Raw genomic sequence first — 24,613 nt, 5'->3', positions numbered from 1 at the left:
ACAAAAACACAGCTAGGGTCGAGGAGGTAAGGATACTTTGCCAGGGCATGGCACAGCTCTGGCAGTGCGGGTGGCTTCCTCCTGGAGCCACTCAACAGAGATGCCGTTCTAGTCCAGGATTTGGAGCCTGGTTCTGGGCAATCTGCTGAAGCCTCACATCTGGTTGGTTTCACGTGTTCGGAAAGTTCTTCTCATTGGGGCAGAGAAGATTCTTCCTCCGGACGGCAGTGCTGGCCATCCACGACCCCCTGCTGTGTGTCAGCCAGGCTGGGCTGCGCCTCACCTACTCCCTCCTGGGAGAAGCCCAGCAGCTGATGGGGGACAAGGTAAGTGCTGCATTAGACTCAGGAAACTGGGGCAGGGCCCAGGCCTCATTCCCATCCTATGGCCATTCGCTGGCCTGGCAGCAAGGTGACTGATGGGGAGTGAGAGTGAGAGCAGGCGCTCCTGGGAATGGAGATGAATTCACCTCCATGAGCAGGAGGGAGCCAGCTTGTCCTCGAAGCAGCTCTAGCCCAGCTCTTTAGCAAGGCTAATTAATGACAAGCATTGCCTCATCACGGACTTCTGTTCTTGGGAAGGGCAGCAGAGTCCTCTAAGTGCCCTCTGCAAGCCTCTCTTGTCACCCGAGCCACCACCCAGAGTTGTTCCCATCACTGGCAGCCTGGGAGGCCAAGGACTGACGGGTGATGGTGACTGACCAGGCAGTTCTGAGGCACATGGGTGGGGAAAGCTTGTCCTGCTGCTGGCAGAGAGAACGGGAAGATTCAGTCAGCAGGGGCTGCTATCCTGCGGTTTCAGCATTAGTGGCTGGAATGACTTGGGGAAAGGTCTCAACCTCCCCACATCCCACTTCACTGCGGCCAGAATCCCTCCTGCCCCCCGCCGCTAGAGCCCCCTCCCTGCCCAACCTGGGTGGGGGTGGAGGAGATGGTTCTCAGAACTTGAGCTGTGGATTGGAGGTGGAACAGCTGTCGGGGGCACTGAGGGGGAGGTGGCAGGAGCTCACCCTTCAAGGAGTGAGGGTTGGCACTGGAGGTCACTAGAAAGGACAACAAGACTCCATTCTGGGGGTCAGGAGGGGGAAATCCATCCCTCAGAGGTGGGCAGGTGCTGGGTGGAAAGGGTGCTGGGTGGAAAAGCTGCTGTTTCCAGGTGCCCTTAATGCCCCCTGATTCCAAAGGGGCGTTTGAGTCTCTGACAGGTCCTCGTTCCCTTGCAGCAGGAGGATGTCATGGCCAATGTGATGCACCAGCTCCACATCATCCAGCACTTGCACCAGGTGTCTGAGGTGCAGGGGCTCTGCCACTGAGGCCACCAGCAACTCCCGCTCCATGTTGCAGGTACTGCTCTGGCTCCCTGTAAATGGGGAGTGTAGTGAGTCTGAGTGGCCTCCCTCCGAGCGGGAGAGTGAGGGACCCCTACACGCCCCTTGGAAGGTGGAGCTTAGATCACCCCGCCCCCCTCACCGGAAGGACCGGGGCATGGCCAGAAGTAGAAAAGGCCGCCCCTGCAGCACAGTTTGGGGAGAACCTGCAACAGAGGAGGATGCTTGGCCTGTTCTCCAGAGGCCCTGAGAGGAACCTGCGCCTGGCTGTTCCCAATCCCCAGGCATGGACAAGGACTGGCCCAGAGTAGCCGCTGTGGTTTACCCCGAGGAGCCGGAAGAGGCCTGGAGGCCGCAGGTAGCAAACTCCGGGGAGGCAGGAAGTAGCCTGGGGGTAGCCCTGGAGCAGCCAGCTGCAGAGCCCAGCGTGGCTCAGACGGCGTGTTGCAGCTGGATCCTTGCTGATGCAGGGGCAGCCAATCCTGCCTCTGCCAGCTCCCTGGGCTGGGACGCGGTGGAGTAGGGTGGGCCTGTGTCCCCCTGCCACCCTACCCCAGGTGGCTGACCCCCTACGTGGTACAAGGAGGCTCAAGCCCAGGACAGGAGCTTCCTTATCACTCACCTGGAGGACTGTTTGCTGGCTGCCTAAGCCCTACTCAGGGTAGAGCCAGCCCTGTCAAGACTGTTTGTTTGTGAGCTGCTTGGGCCCCACCCAGGCCGGAGCCACCCCTGATAGACTGTATTGAGAGTCTGACCACTTGAGCAACCCTAGTCCAGGTCGCAGCCTGGTAGCGACAGTTGATCGCCCAGCCCTATTGTGGGCCCCTGGCTACACTGCACACTCTGGTCCGGACCAGACTGGGCCAGCCGGAGTGGCCTCCCTCTGAGCGGGAGAGCAAGGGACCCCTACAGGGAGCTAGTGGAAGGGGAAATGGAGCCTTTTGGCACTCTCAGAAACTCTCTCCCCTCTCTGTGGAGCAGGGTCCTTCCCTCTGCCCCCCAAATTCCTTCATCTGGGGCAGGAGCTCCTTCATATGGTGCAGAAAGGCCCTTGTGTCAGGGTCACAGCTCCAGCCCTGCTGAAGCTCGGAAAGCTCCACTTTTGAGGAAGTGAAGGTGGGACAGAGGCTCAGGGCTAGCTTCACCTCCTGCCCTTTATTCTCCTCTTGGCCCTTCTATGGGGTCTCTGGATGTGAAAGGAATAGGAGCCTCCTTCCCAGCTGTCTTCCAGGCCCTGGGATCTGGCACAGCTTCCCAGAAGGGCAGGAGGGATAGCTCAGTGGTTTGAGCATTGGCTTGCTTAAACCCAGGGTTGTGAGTTCAATCCTTGAGGGGGCCATTTGGGGATTGGTCCTGCTTTGAGCAGGGGGTTGGACTAGATGATCTCCTGAGGTCCCTTCCAACCCTAATAATCTATGATTCTATGATCTTGTAATGGAGCCACATCAGGGAGCAGTGGGGACAGGTCACCTCATCCTATCCAAGCAAGCAATGCTGGCCCTCAAAGAGGCTTAGATGGAAGACCCCACTGTCTCGTGGAGGTAAGAGACATTTACTCCTTGGGGCCTAGTGGGTCTCTTGGGGGAGAAATGGCATCCCTGATGCATAGTCTGGCTGGGAGCTTTCCCTGTCCCTGGCTCCCAGCTCTGGGACAGAGACATCTCCATCATCGTACCACCCTGGTTTTGTTCCTAGGAAGGGGCTCCCCAGAGACGTCCTTGAATCTGGATTCCTGAGAGCATTTCTGGCAGGAGGCTCCAGCCCTCGGGCATGAAGAGAGCATCAGGCAGTCTCGATCACATGGCAGCTCCACTTCCCGCAGCAGGGCAAACAAACCCATCAGTTCCCAGAATCCCAACTCTTTGACTTCCTTCCGCTCAGCAGTGAGGTTTCTCCAGCCCCCTCACCAAACCTGTCAGCCTATGAATGATGAAGGGCCTGAATGGCAGAGTCACCAGAACAAGCAAACTCCAGTTCCAGGCAGTGGGGCCTGTGTGTACTCAACCCCCTAGAAACTGGGTCTGAAATGAGGAGCAAGGACCCCAGGCCAGTAACAGTAGGAGTGGGCAGAGCAGGCCTGTAAAAGGGTGCTTTTCCCTGGGCTGCACAGCCTGGGGCCTAGCCAAGCTGATTATAGAATGAGCCCTAACTGAGAGGCAGAAGAGGTGAGAGGCCTGTGGGTGCAGGCTGTACAAGTGCGTAGCCAGTGACAGCGATGAGATGATGAGGGATGAAGCTTGGACAAGAATAGTACTTGCCCCTCGTGTTTGCCAGTTTCTAAGGAGGAGTGTATATGACAGGGGGGCTTGGTCTGTGAGCAATAAAGCCTGGAGCTAGGTCAAATGGATTACAGAGTGAGCTCCACCTGAGGGGAAAGCCAGGGAAAACCGCAACAAAGGCACATGAGCAGGCCTAGCTGTTTGGTACAGGGCCTTGAGGCAGAACCTAGAATCCAGGGTAGGACTAGTTCTCCCATGGTCTCTAAGGAAGGGGACGTACAAGGCCAGAGAAAGGGCTACCAAAGTCAGCAAGGGCAGACCAAGCCAAAGTCAGGCTGAGGAAAACCCCGAAGGGACGGAGGACCTTGTTTCGGTTAAAGACATTTTTGGACTTTTTCGTTTGGGATGAGCACGACCCAGGAAGGAGTGGAATAAAAGATGGTCACCTGGCCAAAGGGCTGAGTTCCCAGGCAAAAAACTGCCAGAGTGCCCTACCGACTCTCGGCGGGGGTGCTAGCCCAGCAGGCACCAGGCCTTGGCAGGAAGGGGCACCTATTGACGAGTGAACTCTGTTACAAGCCTGCTTCCATTATGGAAACACTCTGGTATTGGAGAGGGGTGGGGATGGCCTATGGGAGAAGATGGCTGGAGGGGTCATACAGAAGCGGCAGCAGGGTGCAGTGATGAGAACAGAGAACAGGTTATACTGCAGCCCTGCCACTGAGTGGTAACGTGATCCTGGCCAGGTCACTCTCCCACCTGGTGCCTCACTTTCTCTATCTTTGAAATGGGGATCATCCTGTCCCACATTAAGAAAGTGTTTGATACTCTGCTTTTGCTTCCCAAATCCCTGCCCTCCTTGCCGCACACAGGCCTCTGCCCTGTTCCTCAAACTTCTGTGCCCATGTTAGTGCCTGGGTCGCCCTGCAACTGCAAGGTCTCATGTATAGTCTCCTGCCAGCAAACTGAAACCGCCCCTAGATCCAGAATAGGAATCACAGTTTCTGTGCACTTCCCTCAATGGAGTATAGGCCACAGGCATGAGGAAGGCCAACACTCACATCCAGGTAGATCATCAACCTACTCCTCTGTCCCAGGAGCAGGAAGACCTCTGGTTCTTGCTCTCTGGGTAGCTGGAGCTGCTAAGTTGGAAGTGTGGTGGGCCATTGGGCCACCCGTGGTCAGGGCAGTCAGTACAGAGCAGCATTTAACTAGTTACCAATCCATGAAAGTACCTTATGATGTATGTGTATGGCACAATAATTCTTCACTGAATCAGTTGATTCAATTGCTTATTCTTTGGGGTTCAGACCCTCTGTTCTCTTCAGCTTTTCCCATCTCTCTCATGTCTGAGCGGTTCTGAGGAATTCATTACGACTCCTCAGGGGAAGGGCTTTCAGGCCTTGAGCCTTCTCTCAGGGTCCTCCTCATTGTGGTTCCAGAGCTCTGCAAATCAGGTTTGCTCAGGAAGACCTATTTTCCATGAAACCATGGTGACTGTCATTGATTCTACTTCCATTCTTGCTTCATTGTTCATTGAATCCCCTACCAACTTTTATATTATTTTGCCAGGGACTGACATCAGGTTAACCAGCATATAATTTTCCAGGTCATCCCACTTGCATTTTTTAAATATTGGTACAACATTAGTTCTTCCTCTCTGCTGTAATTTCCCCACCATTTCAAGTTTTATCAATAATTAACATCAGTGTCTCAGAGAATGCCTCAGACAACTTTTTTAGAACTCTTGGCTGAAAGCTGTATGAGCTGGTTATTTAAAATGTTTATCACTATAAGATATTGTTTAAGTCCTCCTTAGTTATCATGTGTCCTAAAGATGAACAGTTTCATACCCCATTACTCCCAGCCTGAGACAGGCAGTGCCTCCTATTTCCCCCCACACACACCCAGCCCTGGGCACTCCTTTCACAGCTGCCCCTTCAGAATCCCTCACAACTATTCTGTCATATCCTGTAGTCATCATATTACCCATTTCCTGGTGAGGGCCAGGGCTCTTCTTTGGGGACACAGAGCAGTTTGTATTGGGATCTTGGGTCTTCATCCCATCCCATCCCACCTTCTCCTGGGATACCAGGGGAAAGAATTGTGCCCAGACCTGGAAGGGGTCCAGTCTGAAGAAAAAAATTACTGAAGCATCTCCGAGGGTGAGATTATCTGTATTCAGTTTGATTAGACATAGATTTGCGCATTTTATTTTATTTTGCTTAGTAACTTACTTTGTTCTGTCTGTTACTACTTGGAAACACTTAAATCCTACTTTCTGTATTTAATAAAATAACTTTTTACTTATTAATTAACTCAGAGTATGTATTAATACCCGGGGGAGCACACAACTGTGCATCTATCTCTATCAGAGTTATAGAGGGCGAACAATTCATGAGTTTACCCTGCTTTATACAGGGTAAAACTTTATACAGGGTAAGCTTTATACAGGGTAAAACGGATTTATTTGGGTTTAGACCCCATTTGGAGTTCGGCATCTGAGTGCTAAAGACAGGAACACTTCTGTTAGCTGCTTTCAGGTAAACCTGCAGCTTTGGGCATGTAATTCAGACCCTGGGTCTGTGCTGGTGCAGACAGGAGTGTCTGACTCAGCAAGACAGGGTTCTGGAGTCCTGAGCTAGCAGGGAAAGCAGAGGGATAGAAGTAGTCTTGGCACATCGGGTGGCAGCTCCCAAGAGGGTTTCTGTGATCCAACTCGTCACAACCTCCCCTAATGAGACCTCGCTCTGAGATGGTTCCTCAGATTTGTCACCTAAAAAAAATGGCTCAGGTTTGGGAATCTCCCTCCCATCCTCAGCCGTGAAGACTTATGCAAAGAATTCATTTAGTTTCTCCGCAATGGCCTTATCGTCCCTGAGTGCTCCTTTAGCATCTCGATTGTCCAGTGGCCCCACCGGATGTTTAGCAGGCGTCCTGCTTCCGATGTACTAAAAAAAATTGTTATTACTTTCTGAGTCTTTGGCTAGCTGTTCTTAAAATTCTTTTTTGACCTTCCTAATTATATTTTTACACTTCATTTGCCGGATTTTATGCTCCTTTCTATTTTCCTCAGTAGGATTTAACTTCCACTTTTTAAAGGATGCCTTTTTGCCTCTCCCTGTCCAAGAGAAGGAACATTCTGCAGCTCAGCCAGTGAGCCGAGCAGTGATGGTCCCTGAGGCTGTGGCTGTCCAAGGAAGCTCCTTAGTTTTTAATTGTGGAGCCATTAATCATGGGGCCATTGATCAAGTTGAGTTATTTGCTAATAATGTCCCGGGATGTCTGACGGCTCATGGGGGAGCAGGGATGGGTGTCGCCATCTGTGACAGAACTGGGGGATAAAGGGGCCTTTCAGCAGTAGCTGGGAGGGGGGGAACTGCCCCCTGTTGCCCTTATGAAGGGGGGATTTCTTCCCCCAGAGCTGCTTCCAGAATCACCCCCACCTGCTCCAATAGAGACAGGACAGACAGACCTGAATAACCCCCAACCTACCCCACCCAACCCCACCAGAGACTGAGGGGAGTAAAGTGCCCCCTGGCCAGGGCTGCTCAGCCACCTGCCCCTGGGCCAACTGCCATAACTGCCACCATGGAAAGACCCATTCTCACTGGTGGAACAGGGGGCGGCAGGTTTGACACAATTCCCAAATCTGGTGCTTTAGTAAAAATTCCCCCTTCATTAAGAAAGCAGAAAAAAATAAAAGGTTTTCAGTGACCAGGCAACAAAAATGAAACTTCAATTCTGAGCCTGTTGCCCTCTCCCTCCGCAATACTGAAGTGGTTTGTCCCAACTGCTGGGTGTTTTGATGTGTTTTTTTTTTTCCTTCCACTGGGACAAACCATTTCCCTGGGGGGGGGGGGGTGTTAAAATATCTGGGGAGCTTCTTTAATTTGGGATTTTTTCCTGTCAGGAATTTTAAAATAAAGTCCCTCCCCTCACAACATTAGCTCCTTTTTAACTGGGAGGATAAAAATCCTGAGTCAGATGTATACTGTCCTCCCAGAGCATTCCATCACAGGATCGTGCCTTCCTGATGGAATATATGTGTCTGATGGAGAATTTATGGCCTATTCATGCCGAGCAAATTTGAAACTTCCCAGAGTCACAGACAGTTGCCTGTTGGGGCTGCTTCTGGACTGGGTGATTGACTTCTTGTCAGGGACTCGAACCCACACGGCGAGGTTCGTTGTCTGCCCGCAGAGACAGGCAACACCAGCAAGGTCCGATCAAAAGCTCTTTATTGACAAGTGCACGCGTCAATAGAGAGCAGCTCGTCTCCAGAGAGAACCAACCAGCTTTTTACATCTTAGTATCAGCCTATATAGACAGTTCCATTACGTCATAGATCATTCACTTGAGCAATCCACCCCCCTTTTTCTAACAACTAGAAACTAGACACCTTTAATATACACGCATGCCTAGTCCCCTATGTCTACAGCATTAGATTGTTAATAATATCTTAACAAGCACCAAAAGTTAGGAATGTAGGGGAGTTAAAAACAAACCGAAAACTAAACCAGGGAGTAAGAGTAAGAACACTGGGAGGCTGGGGTTTCTTATCAGTTCTTCAAACGAACTGTTCCTAACACAGCACAGCTGGTACTATGCCAGGAATGCAGCCCCTCACTTATCTCACTTTTTCCCAGCGCTTTGTGAGACATGCTGCTTCTCAGTATTTTTTCCACTCAGGGATTACCCAGAAGCCCTTGTTAGCCTGACTTCGATCAGGTTGGCATAACTGGTTTTGTGCTACATCTTTATTCAGGCCGAACATTCTGAATAAAAAAATTTCTGAAATGCAAAAACTGGTTCAATAGGCTCCAGCCCAGAAGAATCCTATGGAGAAACTAGGATAAAATATGAAACTCCCAGATTAAATTTCTGAGGAGTAAATGTATTGGTGAGTAAATGTGTGGCAAGGAGTAGGATGATGGAGATGGGCTGGATGCCTCAGCTGGATGGGATTCAGAGCCTTTCACCTCTGGGTCATCAGTTCAACTTCAACCCCGGCCTGGTCAGCAGCACCCAATGTAATTTGATTGTGTGTGAGGCTATGAATGACTTGGTGGGGGTCCATCTATTTCCTAGTGGGCAGGTGTCCCTGTCCCCTCCCAAACCCATCAGCATTAATAGCCCATTGCTGGGTTCAGTAGAGAATCCAGGGGGCTAAATGGGCCGTGGAGACTGGACTCTCCCCTCACTCCTCGGGGCCGTGTGATGAACCTGTCACAGCTGGGGGAACCCATGAAAGAGCCCATGGCCAAGGGAGAGTTTAGACACCAGCAGGGAGTGAGTCGCTAACAGCCAAGGGGAGATAACCAGACCTGCCCCTATAAAGACAAGACTGCCCCAGCCACAAGCCAAAGGGAAAGGGCTAAACTGGGGCATGTTTGAGCCCAGCCCTTTGGTGCTAGTCTCCAGTGTAGCCCCCTCCCCGGTGTGGCAGCACGAGCACTCCAGCTAGGGTGACTAGACAGCAAATGTGAAAAAACCGTGACAGGGAGTGGGGGGTAATAGGAACCTATATAAGAAAAAGACCCAAATATAAGGACTGTCCCTACAAAATCGGGACATCTGTTCACCCTAGCTCCAATCCCTGGGGTCTGCCCCTTGCTGCGCTACTCAGACCCCAGCCCCACACAGTGTCCCCCTCCTCTACTGTGTGTGGGGAGGCATTTATGCCAGAGAACTGCTCAGCCCTGCCCCGAGGGAGCCACAGCAGAGAGCAGGCGCAGAGCTGTGTCTACTGCCCCTCCTCCTGCCTGCCTGAGGGGAAGGGAAACAACCAACCGAAGCCCTGGGCTTGGAAAAACCATTCTCACCCTGGGCGGGGGAGGGAAATTATCCTCAGAGTCAAAGATTTTTATCCCCCAGATTGAAAAGGAGCTAATGCTGTGAGGGGAGTGGTTGTATTTTAGAATTCCTGACAGGAAAAAATCCCAAATTAAACAAACGCCCCAGATATTTTAACAACCCCCCGACACGGAAATGGTTTCTTCCAGTGGAAGGAGAAAAAAAAAAGCATCAAAACACCCAGCAGTTGGGACAAACCACTTCAGTATTGGGGAGGGAGAGGGCAACAGGCTCAGAATTGAAGTTTCATTTTTGTTGCCTGGTCACTGAAAACCTTTTATTTTTTTCTGCTCTCTTAATGAAGGGGGAATTTTTACTAAAGCACCAGATTTGGGAATTGTGTCAAACCTGCCGCCCCCTGTTCCACCAGTGAGAATGGGTCCTTCCATGGTGGCAGTTATGGCAGTTGGCTGGGGCAGGTGGCTGAGCAGCCCTGGCCAGGGGGCACTTTACTCCCCTCAGTCTCTGGTGGGTGGGGTAGGTTGGAGGTTATTCAGGTCTGTCTGTCCTGTCTCTATTGGAGCAGGAGGGGGTGATTCTGGGGGGAGAAACACCCCCTTCATAAGGGCAACAGGGGGAAGTCCCCCCCCTGCTACTGAAAGACCCCTTTATCCCCCAATTCTTTCATGGAAAGTTACAGAAAGCCACACCCATCCCTGCTCCCCACGAGCTATCAGACACCCAGGGACATTATTAGCAAATAACTCAACTTGATCTATAGCCCCATGATTAACGTCCCCACAATTAAAAACCAAGGAGTTTCGCTGAACAGAGATTCAAACTGATCCAGCCGTGGCCTCAGAGTCCATTGCTGCTCGACTCACTGGCTGAGCTGCAGAATGTTGCTTCTCTTGGACAGGGAGAGGCAAAAAGGCATCCTTTAAAAAGTGGAAGTTAAATCCTATTGAGGAAAATAGAAAGGAGCATAAAGTCTGGCAAATGAAGTGTAAAAATATAATTAGGAATGTCAAAAAAGAATTTTAAGAACAGCTAGCCAAAGACTCAAAAAGTAATAGAATTTTTTTTTTTAAAGTACATCGGAAGCAGGACGCCTGCTAAACATCCGGTTGAGCCACTGGACAATCAAGATGCTAAAGGAGCACTCAGGGACGATAAGGCCATTGCGGAGAAACTAAATGAATTCTTTGCATAAGTCTTCACGGCTGAGGATGGGAGGGAGATTCCCAAACCTGAGCCATTTTTTTTAGGTGACAAATCTGAGGAACTGTCTCAGAGCGAGGTCTCATTAGAGGAGGTTGTGACGGATTGGATCACAGAAACCCTCTTGGGAGCTGCCACCCGATGTGCCAAGACTACTACTATCCCTCTGCTTTCCCTGCCAGCTCAGGACTCCAGCACCCTGTCTTGCTGAGTCAGAGACTCCCATCTGCTCCAACACCGACCCAGGGTCTGAATTACGTGCCCCAAAGCTGCAGGTTTACCTGAAAGCAGCTAACAGAAGTGTTCCTGTCTTTAGCACTCAGATGCCCAACTCCCAATGGGGTCTAAACCCAAATAAATCCATTTTACCGTGTATAAAGCTTATGCAAGGTAAACTCATAAATTGTTCGCCCTCTGATAGAGAGATATGCATAGTTGTTTGCTCCCCCAGATATTAATACATACTCTGAGTTAATTCATAAGTAAAAAGTGATTTTATTAAATACACAAAGTAGGATTTAAGTGGTTCCAATTAGTAACAGACAGAACAAAGTAAGTCACCAAGCAAAATAAAATGCGCAAATCTATGTCTAATCAAACTGAATACAGATAATCTCACCCTCAGAGATGCTTCAGTAAGTTTATTTCTCAGACTGGACACCTTCCAGGTCTGGGCACAATTCTTTCCCCTGGTACAGCTCTTGTTCCAGCTCAGGTGGTAGCTAGGCGATTCTTCATGATGTCTCTCTCTCTCTGGTAGCCCCATCTCCAAAAGATATATTGGAATTGGAAGAAGTACAGAAAAGATCAGCATAACATTTAGGGGAATGAAACCGCTTTCATAGGAGGAGAAGTTAATAAGACTGGGACTTTTCACCCTAGAAAAGAGATGACTAAGGGGGGGGGTATGATAGAAGTCTACAAAATCATGACTGGTGTGGAGAAAGTAAATAAGAATGTGTTATTTACTCCTTCTTATAACACAACAACTAGGGATCACCAAATTAAATTCATAGGCAGCAGGTTTCAAACAAACAAAAAGTCAGTATTTCTTCACACAGCGCACAGTCAACTTGTGAAACTCTTTGCCAGAGGCTGTTGTGAAAGCCGAGACCATAACAAGTTTCAAAAAATAACTTTATAAATTCATGAAGGACAGGTCCATCAATGGCTATTGGGCAGGGATGGTGTCTGTAGCCTGTTTGCCAGAAGCTGGGAAAGGGCTACAGGAAATTATCACTTGATGATTATCTGTCTGTTCATTCCCTCTGAAGCACCTGGCGTTAGCCATTGTTGGAAGACAAGATACTGGGGGAGATGAACCTCTGGTCTGACCGAGTTTGGCCATTCTTATGACCCTTGTTGGCCCCAGGCTCATTGGCTCCAGCTGCCTCCATCCCATAGCCAATTGCTGTGTCCCTGGCTCTGCCTTGGCTTTTTGTTTCTTTCCCCCACATGATTTGTTGTTGGCCAGTGCAGCTTCCCTATGGGGACCTTGGGCTGCAGCACATCAGGATCTTTGCTCTGTCCCTGTGTGGAGAGTATGACACATTGGCCCTTTGCTCTCAGAGCTTCAGAGTCTCATTTTCCCAAGGCGGCACAGCTAGCAATCTCAGCATTTCCCCCTCACTATGCACATATCCCAAACCCATCAACACTTTCATAAGAACCTGGTTACAGCATGGGTCAATGTTCTAGTGCAGAGCAGAGCCATGTCCTTGTGACCTTGGCTGGGCCAAGATTGTAACCCTGTTACATGGATACGGTTAGGACTAGGCTACAGTGCAGCATTTAGCAGTTATCAGGACAAAGCCAAGCTGTAATGGGTCCTCGTGACTAAGATCTGAGCTACACCTAAAAAAATTTGATTGACCTAGAAACATCATTAAAGGCCGTGGAAAAAAAACTGTGCCTTTTGTGATGTAGTTAGGTTAATCTAACCTCCAGGGTTAGATCAATTCTTCCATCACACTAGCTACTGCCACTCGGAGAGGTGGAAAAACATTGATGGGAAAAAAACCATTTTGCCGATGTAGGAAATGTCTACTATGTTACTGTGCTACTGTAGTGTAGATATGGCCTGGGAGCTGCAGGGTAGCAGAGTCCCAAGTGAGGATAGAAATGGGGCAGATGCAATGTAAAGCTGTGGGGAGCTCCAGGCTGGGAGCTGGGGAAGAAGCTTTAGAAGAGACAAAGATGCTCTTACCACAGCTAAAGCAGCATTTGCATTTTCACTGCTCTGGCTGCTCCCTCCCAGCAGCCAAAGCACAAACACCTGCAAAGGGAGTGTCTGGAATAGAATGAACCCCTGATTTGGGTCTTGTTTACAGGGAATTCAGGGTTTTTTTGTTTTTTTTTTAACAGACCCAGATCCAAGTTTATTCATTGCACTGGGCACAAAGGGCACAGCATGGTTCTGTGCCAGGGCCCATGGCGAGGAGGTGGCAGGGGCAGCAGGCCAGGTGGGCTCTCCAGTGCCCCAGGCTGTGTTTTGGCATCACTCCAGCCCTATCTTGCAGCAGCATGCGGCCGTCCAGTCGATGCCGCCGCACTGGCAGTGGCAGGTGGAGTTGGTGCGAATGTCCCAGGAGCCGCAGCACATTCCGCAGGTGCAGCCCGTGGGCTTGTACCCTGCTGGGCAGGAGACAAGTGCCCCATGTGCCGAGACGTCCTGGGAGAGTAGCTTGGCTTTGGCCAGGGTGGAGGACACTTGGTTTATCCTGTGGGAAAGGGCAGCATTTATCGTCTTTAATTCCTCAGTCATCTTCTGGTCTTGGTCTATCCGCTGGGAAATGGCAGCATTTATCGTCTTTAATTCCTCAGTCATCTTCTGGTCTTGGTCTATCCGCTGGGAAATGGCAGCATTTATCGTCTTTAATTCCTCAGTCATCTTCTGGTCATTCTTGATTGTGAGCGAGAGGAGAACGATCCACATGAGAAAGCAAATAGCCACCAGGAGGTACAGCATCAGGATGTGTTTCTGCTTCTGGGTTCTCCCCCATGCAGGCAGTGCTGATCTCATTCCCCAGCGTGGCATTGGAGGCACTGTGTTGTAGGGATCAGGGTTCCAAGGCAGGTTCCCAGCAGCCAGGCAAAAGGAAAACACAGGATACTGCTACCCCTAAAGCCCAAACAAGCAGAAAGGAGCCTGCAGGACCAAGTGCAAGACACAAAGGAGTTCAGGGCCTGGGAGTCTATATTTGCAGCCCAGGGATGTTCCTTTAGATCTAGCTGCTCAGCACCTGCGGGTGAGATGGTGAGGGCTGTGGGGTGTTGAACCCTTCTGCCCTGCTGGGTCCTCAAACCCACTGGGTGCTCAATTAGAAATGGACTTTGATTGCCTGTTGATCTCAGGCACTTCTCCTCCCATCTTGAGTCATCACCTCTGTATCCAGCCACCTATTGGCTGCAAATGCATCCCTGTCCTTAAGCCCCTGTTTACTTTTCACTACTTAACAGTGTTTCCACCCAGGGAGCCAAAAGCCTTTTACAAATAGAGGGTGTGGGCATGGGGGAGAAAACATATCTGTAGCCTCAAGAACAGACCTCAGGATCTTCCAGCTGACAGTCCTGCACCAACTCTAGATGTCACACTTCTCCTGGAGCTAGGAACAGAACCCAGGAGTTCTGATTCCCAGCTCACCCCCGCCCCAACCTCAGTACATAAGACCATATCTGCTTCTCACTGTGATCACCCATCACAATCCCTCCTCGCAGCATTCAGTCACCTCAGGAAAGTGCTTCCGACACTTCTCCCCAACCCTTTCCCATTCTCTATCTGTGTGACCAAGGCAGAGGCCCAGATAGCTGACACATGCTAGGCCACAAGACCCCCTGCCATGGGGCTGCTCTGGGGCAGCAGCTGCTCAGGACCTGCTGTGCAGCTGTGCCCATGGTTCTGAGACGTGTGGGTCCTCTGATGTCTCGTGAGATGTGAGCTCTGGCTGAAGCGTCTCCCGCAGCCAGTGCAGATATAGGGTCTCTGGCCCACGTGGGTTCTCTGGTGCCGAGTGAGGTTGGAGCTGTCGCTGAAGCGTCGCCCACACTCGGTGCAGATGTAAGGTCTCTCCCCGGTGTGAGTTCTCTGGTGCGTCATGAGGACTGAGCTCTGGCTGAAGCTCCTACCACAGGCGGTGCAGACAAACGGTTTCTGGCCAGCGTGCATCCTTCGGTGTTTTGTGAGAGCCGAGCTGTCGCCAAGTCTTTTCCCACACTCATCACAGGTCCAGCGTTTCTTGCTCGCGTGGACTCTTTGGGGTGTAATAAGGGCAGAGCTGACACTGATGCCCTTCCCACTCTTGGTGCACTTATGAGCTTGTTCTGCCGGGTTGTGTTCCCCAGGGCGATGCTGCCTATTCTTTGCGTTGTGCTTTGGCTGCTCTCCTGGGTGACATGTTTCCCCTTTGTTGTCACTACTGGCCTTGCCATCAGCTGGAACGAGAGAAGCAAGGTGGGATTAATTCCCTGAGCAGGAGAAAGAATTTGGGGCAGGGGAACCACAAAGGGCTCCTTGCCTGCTCACTCGATCGACAGGGCTGGGGAGCAAGGTTTAGGTCTCCCTAACCCTCCCCCAGAGGGGGCTTCTTCTGTCTCAGCCTCCTCAGGTGAGAAGAGGGGTAATTGAGAATGGGAATGAGCCTGAGTAACGTGCACCCTGCGGGGATGATGCCTGCTGGGGGGGGGGAGGGGGTGACACTGAGCCAGAGATGCAGGAAATGACCCAGGAAATATCTGACCCCCCGACCCTCCCCCGCAAAAAAATAAAATAAAAAAACCCCTCCCAGAGACACTTGCCCCCCAGCAAAGCTGCCACAAGCTCACCTTCCTTCCCTACTCCTACCCCTCTCATCCTACCTCGTCCTGGTGGAGGTTAAGGATAATCTAGGCATGGCTCAATATCTAAACAAATACTTTGCCTCAGTCTTTAATGAGACTAATGAGGAGCTTAGGGATAATGGTAGGATGACAAATGGGAATGAGGATTTGGAGGTAGATATTACCACATCCGAGGTGGAAGCCAAACTCGAACAGTTTAATGGGACTAGATCAGGGGGCCCAGATAATCTTCATCCAAGAACATTAAAGGAACTGGCACATGAAATTGCAAGCCCATTAGTAGGAATTTTTAATGAATCTGTAAACTCAGAGGTTGTACCATATGACTGGAGAATTGCTAACATAATGCTTATTTTTAAGAAAGGGGGAAAAAAGTGATCCGGGTAACTACAGGCCTGTTAGTTTGACATCTGTAGTATGCAAGGTCTTGGACAAATTTTTGAAGGAGAAAGTAGTTAAGGACATTGAGGTCAATGGTAATTGGGACAAAATACAACATGGTTTTACAAAAGGTAGATTGTGCCAAACCAACCTGATCTCCTTTGAGAAGGTAACAGATTTTTTAGACAAAGGAAATGCAGAGGATCTAATTTACCTCGATTTCAGTAAGGCATTTGATACAGTTCCACATGGGAAATTATTAGCTAAATTGGAGAAGATGGGGATCAATATGAAAACTGAAAGGTGGATAAGAAACTGGTTAAAGGGGAGACTACAACGGGTCATACTGAAAGGTGAATTGTCAGGCTGGAGGGAGGTTACTAGTGGAGTTCCTCAGGGATCGGTTTTGGGACCAATCTTATTTAATCTTTTTATTACTGACCTTGGCACAAAAAGGTGAGAATGTGCTAATAAAGTTTGTGGATGACACAAACCTGGGCGGTATTTCCAATACAGAGGACTGGGATATCATACAGGAATATCTGGATGACCTTGTAAACTGGAGTAAAAGTAATAGGATGAAATTTAATAGTGAAAAGTGCAAGGTCATGCATTTAGGGATTAATAACAAGAATTTTTGTTATAAGAGGGGAACACATCATTTGGAAGTAACAGAGGAGGAGAAGGACCTCGGAGTATTGGTTGATCACAGGATGACTATGAGTCGCCAATGTGATATGGCCGTGAAAAAAGCTAATGTGGTCTTGGGATGCATCACACGAGGTATTTCCAGCAGAGATAAGGAGGTAGTACCGTTATACAAGGTACTGGTGAGACCTCATCTGGAATACTGTGTGCAGTTCTGGTCTCCTGTGTTTAAGAAGGATGAATTCAAACTGGAACAGGTACAGAGAAGGGCTACTAGGATGATCCAAGGAAGTGAAAACTTGTCTTATGAAAGGAGACTCAAGGAGCTCGGCTTGTTTAGCCTAACCAAAAGAAGGCTGAGGAGAGATATTATTGCTCTCTACAAATATATCAGAGGGATAAATACCAGAGAGGGAGAGGAATTATTTAAGCTAAGTACCAATATGGACACAAGAACAAACGGATATAAACTGGCCATCAGGAAGTTTAGGCTTGAAATTAGACAAAGGTTTCTAACTATCAGAGGAGTGAAGTTCTGGACCAGCCTTCCAAGGGGAGCAGTGGAGGCAAAAGACGTATCTGGCTTCAAGACTAAGCTTGATAAGTTTATGGAGGGGATGGTATGATGCGATAGCCTAATTTTGGCAATTAACTGATCTTTGACTATTAGTGGTAAATATGTCCAATGGCTTGTGATGGGATGTTAGATGGGGTGGGATCTGAGTTACTACAGAGAATTCTTCCCTGGGTGTCTGGCTGGTGAGTTTGCCCACATGCTCAGGGTTTAGCTGAGGCTCTTCTCTACACTCGCTCCAATTTGTCAACATTCTTTTTCCAATGCGAACACCAGATCTGGCCGCTGTATTCCAGCATCAGTCTCACCATTTCCTGCTCCTACTTGTTACTCCCATGTATACATCCACGGATCATACTAACCCTCAGGAGGAAATGAGAGCTACACAGAGCCCCTGGCATCTGGTTGGCAGAGCTTCCAGCCACCCCTGTAGCTGTTAATAGTCAAAAGAATCTGACAGTCACTAACACTCTGCTCAGCATAAATCCCTCCTCCTCCCAACCAGTATTCCGCAGAGCACTCCCCTCAGCTCTGCCCATCCTCCCAGTACAGTTTAAAATGCTGACACCCTGAACGACTTCTTTCCCAGACAAGAAAGAAAGAAAGAAATGGAATGGGGGCCTCAGAGAGCAAAGGAAGGAAGAGGCAGGAGACACAGATCCCATGGCATGAGCGGGGCTCAGATGGCGCCAGACATGGGGCTTGCAGACAGTCCCTGAAATAGAGAGGGATGGGAGGGCAGCATCCAGGGATCTTGTTTAGGGGAATGGGGAGGGATGCAAGGAGCCATTGCTCTCCCCTGAGCAAGCCAGCACCTCTATTTCTCAAACATGCTCTGCCCTGGGCCTTCCCCTTTCTGCCTCCTCCTCAGTGACCCACAGCCCACCATGCCCTGTACCCAGCTTATTACCTATTTCCTGGAGGCGCTGGTGCTCCTCTTTGGGGACATGAAGCAGCTTGTACAGGGATTCTGAAGCTTCATTCCATCCCCCGTCCTGGGATGCACACCCGGGATGGGGCTGTGGCTGCTCTAGTCTGGAGCCAGCAGATTCCCATAGTGCCCCAGGGGACGCCTTTTCTTCTGAGGCCACTTCCTCAACCTTTACACGCACCATGACCTGGGGATGAATCAAACATGTAATGAGAGAGCCAGGGCCTGGGGTCTGCTGTGGAGAGTGGGGTCTGAGAGGGGAGACACCAGGGAATGTCCCCCAAGGACACAGCGACAGGGGAGGGGAGCACAGATCCACCCACAAACCCATGGGTTGACAAGAAGTGCTGCAGGGGCTAATGGGGATGCAGCTCTGCCACTGCATGCCTAGCAGCTCCCATGGGGCTGGGCCGGCAGCACAGGGGGAACAGGGACCACAGAAGTGAGCCCCATGGTCCTGGTCCATTCACAGATGTAGCATAGTCTGTCTCCCACCCCCCATCCCCTCAGTGGAATAATCAGGGTTAAATGCTCTCACCTGTAGCCCTGGCCCCTCAAACTCTGGCTGCCTCAGCTGGAACCCCTCTGCCAGGGCCACCGCCTGGGCACAGGTTTCAGGGCCACGTTCCCAGACCCAGCTCTGCATTTCCTCCGGCAGGATGGTCAGGAACTGCTCCAGGATCAGTAGCTCCAGGATCTGCTCCTTGGTGCGGCTCTGTGGCTCCAGCCAGCCATGGCAGAGTTCCCGGAGGCAGCTGTAAGCCTCCTGGGGCCCCTTGGCCTCCTGGTAGTGGAACTGCCTGAAGCGCCGACGCCGTGTCTCTGTGTGGGTGTCATCCCCACGGAGGGTGACTGGCTCTTCCTGTGGCTCCTGCTTGACCCATCGTGGTGCTGCCCATCTCAGTAGCCCCCCAATGGTACCAGCCTGGATGTCACAAAGGGCTTTTTCTGCCCCTTCTGCTCCCTCCCCTGGCTTGGGGCTGACTGGGTTCTGCTCCTCCATTTTCACTGGGGGCTGCATTCCCTGCTGTAGTGGCGCCTGGAGCTGGAAACCCAAAGCTACACTTGCACCCAGCTCAGCAGCCATTGTCTGTCCTTGGAATGACTGCAATTCCAGCTCAGGAACAAACCCTGTCGCTCACTTGTAGGCCCTGTAGGAACGTCCGGCTCTCCAGGCAGCCTGCAGCAAAGAATCCAACATGGATTTTTCTGTGTGATGGAAGAACAAGAGCCAACACATAACCCCAGGTCCCTGCTCTTGCTCAGAACAGACAGACCCCTCTCTGACCACCCTGGCCCATTCCCCCACATAACCCAAGTTCCCGGGCCCCACTCAGCATGACAGGCCCCCTCCCTGAACCTCTTGCAGAGTGGGGTGCATTTGGGTCCCTCCCCCAGAGCCAATCCATCAATTTTGTTTTGTGTCTCATCACAGTGATGAGCATGTGAGATCTATGGGGGAAGTTGGGCTGTTTGCCGGGGGGCCTGACAAGGTGGTAGGTCACCCGCTGAATTTATTAGTAAGTCTTATAGGGAGCACAGGGAGGATGCTCCTGAACCATTTGCCTTCCCTGACGGGTATTCCTGCAAGAGGTGACGATTTGGCCCCTTTAGGAAAACCAGGCACTGAACCTTAAATTTTGCCACAGAGGTCAGGCAAGAGGCCGCGTGGTCTTGACCATTTTCACTTCCTCTTTATTCTTCTTTTGTTTAGTGTTTGCACAGTCCCTAGCACAGCATGGGCCTGGTCCATGCCTGGGGCTCCTCAGAGTGCTACTTCAATACAAATAATAATACTTACAAAAAACACATGAAAAGAACGTTATTTAGGTTCCAAAGTTGAGTACTCAGGGTTAGGAAATGCTGGGTTGTACGAACAGCCTGAACTTCATCCTTTTTGTGTGCCAGATGAGGCAGGGGGTCCTGTGGAATAAATAGCACGTGATCATGTACCATAAAGAAGATTGCACCGTCACGCCCACGGCTTGGGAACAACCACCCATCATGACCGCCTGGGCTCAGTCTGAGAGGAAAGCGTGCTCCCAGCTGGGTTTCGCCATGATGAAACGTGGTAATATGCACACAAGCCAAATAAGGCCTGGAGTTGCAGTGGTTTAACTAGTGGTAAGATTCCCAGCTCAGGGTATGGCTACACTTGCAGCTGTACAGCGCTGGGAGTTAAAGCTGTCTTTGTACAGCTGAGTAGGGAAAGCGCTGCAGTCTGTCCACACTGACAGCTACCAGCGCACTGTTGTGGCCACATTTGCAGCATCTGCAGCGGCATTGGGAGTGGTGCATTATGGGCAGCTATCCCAGCTTTCAAGTGGCTGCAACGTGCCCCAGTCTTCCCCTGGAGTGCTGGCAGCAGCCCCTCTGAATCATTTGGTGCTACTTCAGAATCCATGGGGCACAGATGGGGCAGAGTCCCAACTCACTGCCCCAGCTCACAGCCCCCATGCTCTCTGGCTCTCCAGACCAGGGGTTGGTCTTACCCAGAGAGGAGCAAGGACAGAGCAGGAACTAGCATCTGGGGACTGGTGCTAGTGCCACACTCAGTCTCCGAGTTCCTCCACCTACCTAACCACAGGGATGTGCCAGGCTCTGCTCCAGGGTGAAAAGTCACCTAGGGCCTCCTGAGAATCAGAGCCAATCCACAAGGAGCTTTTGCAATGGAGGGCACCCAGTTCTCCTGCTGTAGCAGAAATCGTCTGTCCAGGCAGATTATAATCAGCAGCTGAATGTGCTCCTCCCCCCTGCAGCCGGCACTAGCAAGGAGAATGTGAAAGTGAAAGAGCAGAGAGAGGCCGGAGAAATGGAATGATAACAGGATGTTCCTGGCAGGAAGGGGAAGTCTTGTGTGTCTAGACACGCCTCTTTAGGATTGGTCCCCAATCCCCATCAGAAGCAGTAACCCCCTAGTTTGATAATCTAGCTGGGATCATTCTAGTGTCTCAGAATGATACAATGTAGAAGCAAATCCTCTTTCTGGGATGGTTGGTGTCTCTGCTTCTGTCCCACAGAGGCAGGATCCCCCCCGTCCATTTCTCAAATTGACTCAAACTGCTCCATGGCCACTTTTTAGCTAATTGTCCAGAAGGAAAATACTTTAAATTCTGATATGTTCTTTGTGCTTTGTTTCTGATTAATAGGAGGAAGAAGCTGTTACATAGAGAGATTAAATTGAAACACAATTCCTCCCATGTGGTGCTCAAAACCAGCACCCTTAAGGTGCCTATTCTACCAACTGAGCTAGCCACGCTGCTGCTCACCAGCCTATCAGCCAAAAGATGACATCTGACAATGGTTTGTGAGCACCCCCTTCCCTCTGACCACATTTCCCAAGATCACTGATTTTTGCACATCAGACACTTTAGCAAACACAGGTCCAGGGCTGGGTAACTCTCAGACTCTGCTGTGACGAGATCTTTGCTGGTTTGGGCTGTGAGATTTATCTTTGGGGCAACGTGTGTGACTCAAACTGTACTAAAGAGAGCAAAACTCTGGCCAGTTTCCCCAGTGTGGGGGATGTTAGCAGCGACAGGCTGGAGTGTAGAGGCTGGGACATAGTTTCTGAACCAGGGATGTTTATGTCTCTTGATGGTGTTATTTAGAGGAAACAGTGATTTTTTAGAAAGAAAATTTAAAAAAATCACGGAACCATCTTTGATCAGCCATAAAAATTTACTGTCACCTTATTTTTGCCTCAGTAAGGAAAAAAACCCTGACTTTTTGGCACGTTTTGTTCTCCCAACTGAAGTAGCAGAGTGAGCTGGAATAGCCAGCAGCTCCAGCTCAGGTTGCAGGGCTGTCAGCAGAGTGGGGTGTGTGGAAGAGCCCAGCATCTGAATGTGTCTGACCCTTCCTGAGATTCACTATCTTGAGACCCGGGGGAGGTGGCCATAGCTCTGGGCTAAAGCTCAACAGAGCAATGTTTATCTAGAGGGACATTTTAGGTCTATTTCATAAAGTGCTGAGTCACCGCTAGACGTGAGCACAAAGCACTGTCTTGGAGGAAGAAGGGAACATTCCCACATGAATGGAAGGCCAGCTTCTGTACAGCAGAGAGGTGTGGGACATTTGTGCCCTGATCTCAGGATGTAAAGAAACAATCAGCCCCACTGACAGGAATCAAAACAAGCATTTTCAGAAGATGGCAGGGATTGAAACCCAGCAGCTTCTTACAGACAAAACAGGAGCTCTGCCACTGAGCTATATCCCCAGATTGCCTGAAGTGCTCAGATCCTTAAAACAAGAGCGAAGCAGACACCTGTTCACCCTGTGTCAAGCTGGGATTGAAATCACTCCTCCATCAGTACATGATACGTACAGTCTTCCATAGCATCATGTACCCATTCATCACATCAGCCCTTTTACTACCAGTGCTGGGCCAGGCACGATGCCCCCTGAAATACTCCCAAATTCCCTTTCATCTGCCCTAGAAAAGTGTTTAAATTTAAGTTTCCCTACTGGAGAAATAAATGAATCTCTCTATGAACAGAGGAGAGTGAGTCCATCCCTTTTTGTAATCAATGTACAGACTAGTAGCCTGTTGTTTCCCTTTCCTGGTGTTCTGGTGCCATCATGTAGCTATTTCATGTCACTCCTTTTTAAATTAAAAAATGGTGTTTTTCACAGAAAACAAATTTCCCTTTTAGAAACACATAAGCAGTTTAAAATGTACAAAATAAAGCAAATTTCCGCTTCTGATGCCACAATTCTGGAGAGAGGTAGGAATACGTGCACAGGGTGGCACAACTTTCAGCATTACTGACAGAGCCCTGGGGGGTACATCACTCTCAGAGAGGGCAGTGCTTTTCTTTTTCTCTGAGGCAAAAAGGGGTAGTTTGGGGATGGGGAAGTTTAAACATAGACAAAGATTTTTGTAGGGGATTTCTCCATCTTTCCTACAAATAATCCCCAGCAAAATAGGTAGGAAACAGCTCTCTGCTATGTGGAATAAAAAAGTTTCCAGTTTCATCCCTTAGTGGAAGTTTGTATCTGCTTAAAAAAATTAAGGACTATCCCAAGGGAAGCGTGGGGGAGCCCTCAAACCAACAGGCCTGAGAGTAAAAGTCTCATGTGCTACCAGCTGTGCTACCCAGGGACTACAGCACATATTACGATAGGAAAACATTGATCTGAAAAAACCCTTTTTAATGCTAAAGGGCTATGGTTGAAACTGGACAGAGGGAATCAGTTCTCCTCGGTATTTTGCCACTTTTCCCCTTCTCAAATTAGCCCAGAACACTCTTGAGGTTTTATAAACTAATTTCTTTTTTCAAATTCTGTCACCCTCCAGGCCATTCACAGACGCTTTAGTAGGCCATCTGGGTAATTCATCTTCTTAGCCCCTGGCTGCTCCTTTTGCTCCCTGCCAGCCTAGGGAGAGTCACTATTATCAATGGTTCATTCCAGGAGACAGGGCCGTAGCAACAAAGAACGTGGCCCCCTTCGAACATATGTCCGGGGCCCCTTACAATGCAGAAACTGGAATGCGGTATTTATTTTATACAATATACAGGGTTCATATTATGTATACATAGGCCTACAGTGTACATGTATTCCGTATTTACGCAAAGCGCTTCTTTCGAGCCTTGTTCTCCGCAAATTGGTTAATCAATGCGTCATAGTCCAGAGATCTGGCAATCTTGTTTTCGATTGAGATAACTGCAAGCGCAGAAAGCCTGTCATCTGTCATGGTTGAGCGCAGGATATTCTTGATCAGTTTCATTCTACATTTTCTTTGGAATTGAATTTAATAGTGTTTACTGATAGTTAAAGAAGCTTTCTATTTGGTAATGATATAAATCCCTATCTTCAGAAGCTGTCTCTGATTTTGCACCCACAAGTAATTGTATTTATAAGTTAGAGGTATTCAGTAACAGTGGATGTGCTTCCTAATGCCGACCGCCATTATGAACGCAAATACACATTCTTTGAATGGGTCCAATTAAAATTTGAAACTGACCAACAGACAACTGATGTAGCCAATAGCATTATGATGTATCATAATGACTTCACGGTTTTGTCAGTAAAACCGACATGGATTGTGCAATAGTGTCAATAAATGTCACTTACCTAGTTATACCTTACATTTTTTTGCCACTTTTAGGGGCCCCCTTCCTTGCGGGGCCCCCTCCGGTCAGAGGGTACGGAGGGCGCTCGCTACGCCTCTGCCAAGAGACAGGAGTGAAATCAGTACTCAGCCTGGGTGCTGTTCTGAGTCCTTCACACTCATTCCTTAGGTTATGGTGCCACCAGGTGGTCATTTCATGTCCCTCCTGGATTTTACACAGAAATACAATTTTCCATGCACAGATCAATGGACAGCATATCTCAGATGGCTGCCCTCGGAGCTGGCGCAGGGATGTTGGTGGGAGGTGAGCTGTGTCTCCATGACAGGGACATCTTTGCCCTATCCAGCACCCTCATCCCCCAGGAACCAGCCAAGTCATGCACCTTTTGATGACCATGGCAGGGGGCAGGGTGGTCCCTTTATAACGTGCCCAGAAATGATGGCTTCTAGAATAGCCCTCAGCTCAGTTATCAACATATGGGAAAGAATGGTCTGAAATTTGTAAGATCTTGTTATTTTTACGACATATTGACTGCATGCTATAGGGCATTAACACAGCAGGATGGACTTCTCCATGCTACTTCATGGGGGGAAATCTGACAAA

The 24,613-nt window shown here is 49.7% G+C and overlaps 1 protein-coding gene across 4 annotated transcripts; it reads right to left on the bottom strand.

Moving 5' to 3' along the window:
- Positions 1-11,989: 11,989 nt before the first annotated feature.
- LOC120403171 (zinc finger protein 397-like) lies at positions 11,990-24,301 on the bottom strand. Of its 4 annotated transcripts, none has more exons than XM_039533996.1 (5): positions 24,012-24,301; positions 19,735-19,856; positions 18,472-19,142; positions 17,913-18,120; positions 11,990-14,994 (listed from the first exon to the last, which is right to left on the bottom strand). In XM_039533996.1, exons 3-5 carry the CDS (start codon positions 19,018-19,020, stop codon positions 14,381-14,383), a joined length of 1,371 nt encoding a protein of 456 aa, XP_039389930.1. In that variant the 5' UTR covers positions 19,021-19,142; positions 19,735-19,856; positions 24,012-24,301; the 3' UTR covers positions 11,990-14,380. The 4 variants fall into 4 exon arrangements, with proteins under 4 accessions (XP_039389930.1, XP_039389931.1, XP_039389928.1 ...); XM_039533997.1 differs by having other exon boundaries at positions 24,027-24,301; XM_039533994.1 differs by lacking the exon at positions 24,012-24,301 and adding an exon at positions 20,511-20,706.
- Between the last annotated feature and the right edge of the window lie 312 nt (positions 24,302-24,613).

The sequence above is a fragment of the Mauremys reevesii genome, linkage group 4, assembly GCF_016161935.1.
Source record: "Mauremys reevesii isolate NIE-2019 linkage group 4, ASM1616193v1, whole genome shotgun sequence".
NCBI lineage: Eukaryota > Metazoa > Chordata > Testudines > Geoemydidae > Mauremys > Mauremys reevesii.
Note: the sequence above shows the minus strand (reverse complement) of the source record. Positions and strands in the feature narration are given on the sequence as shown.

Bases quoted from the DNA above. Each gene is read 5' to 3' on its own strand.
- LOC120403171 (XM_039533996.1), bottom strand. From the start codon at position 19,020: ATGGCTGCTGAGCTGGGTGCAAGTGTAGCTTTGGGTTTCCAGCTCCAG. The intron at 18,121-18,471 runs GTGAGAGCATTT...ATTCATCCCCAG, and splicing joins TTGAGGGGCCAGGGCTACAG to GTCATGGTGCGTGTAAAGGT. The intron at 14,995-17,912 runs GTAATAAGCTGG...CTCTCGTTCCAG, and splicing joins CCAGCGCCTCCAGGAAATAG to CTGATGGCAAGGCCAGTAGT.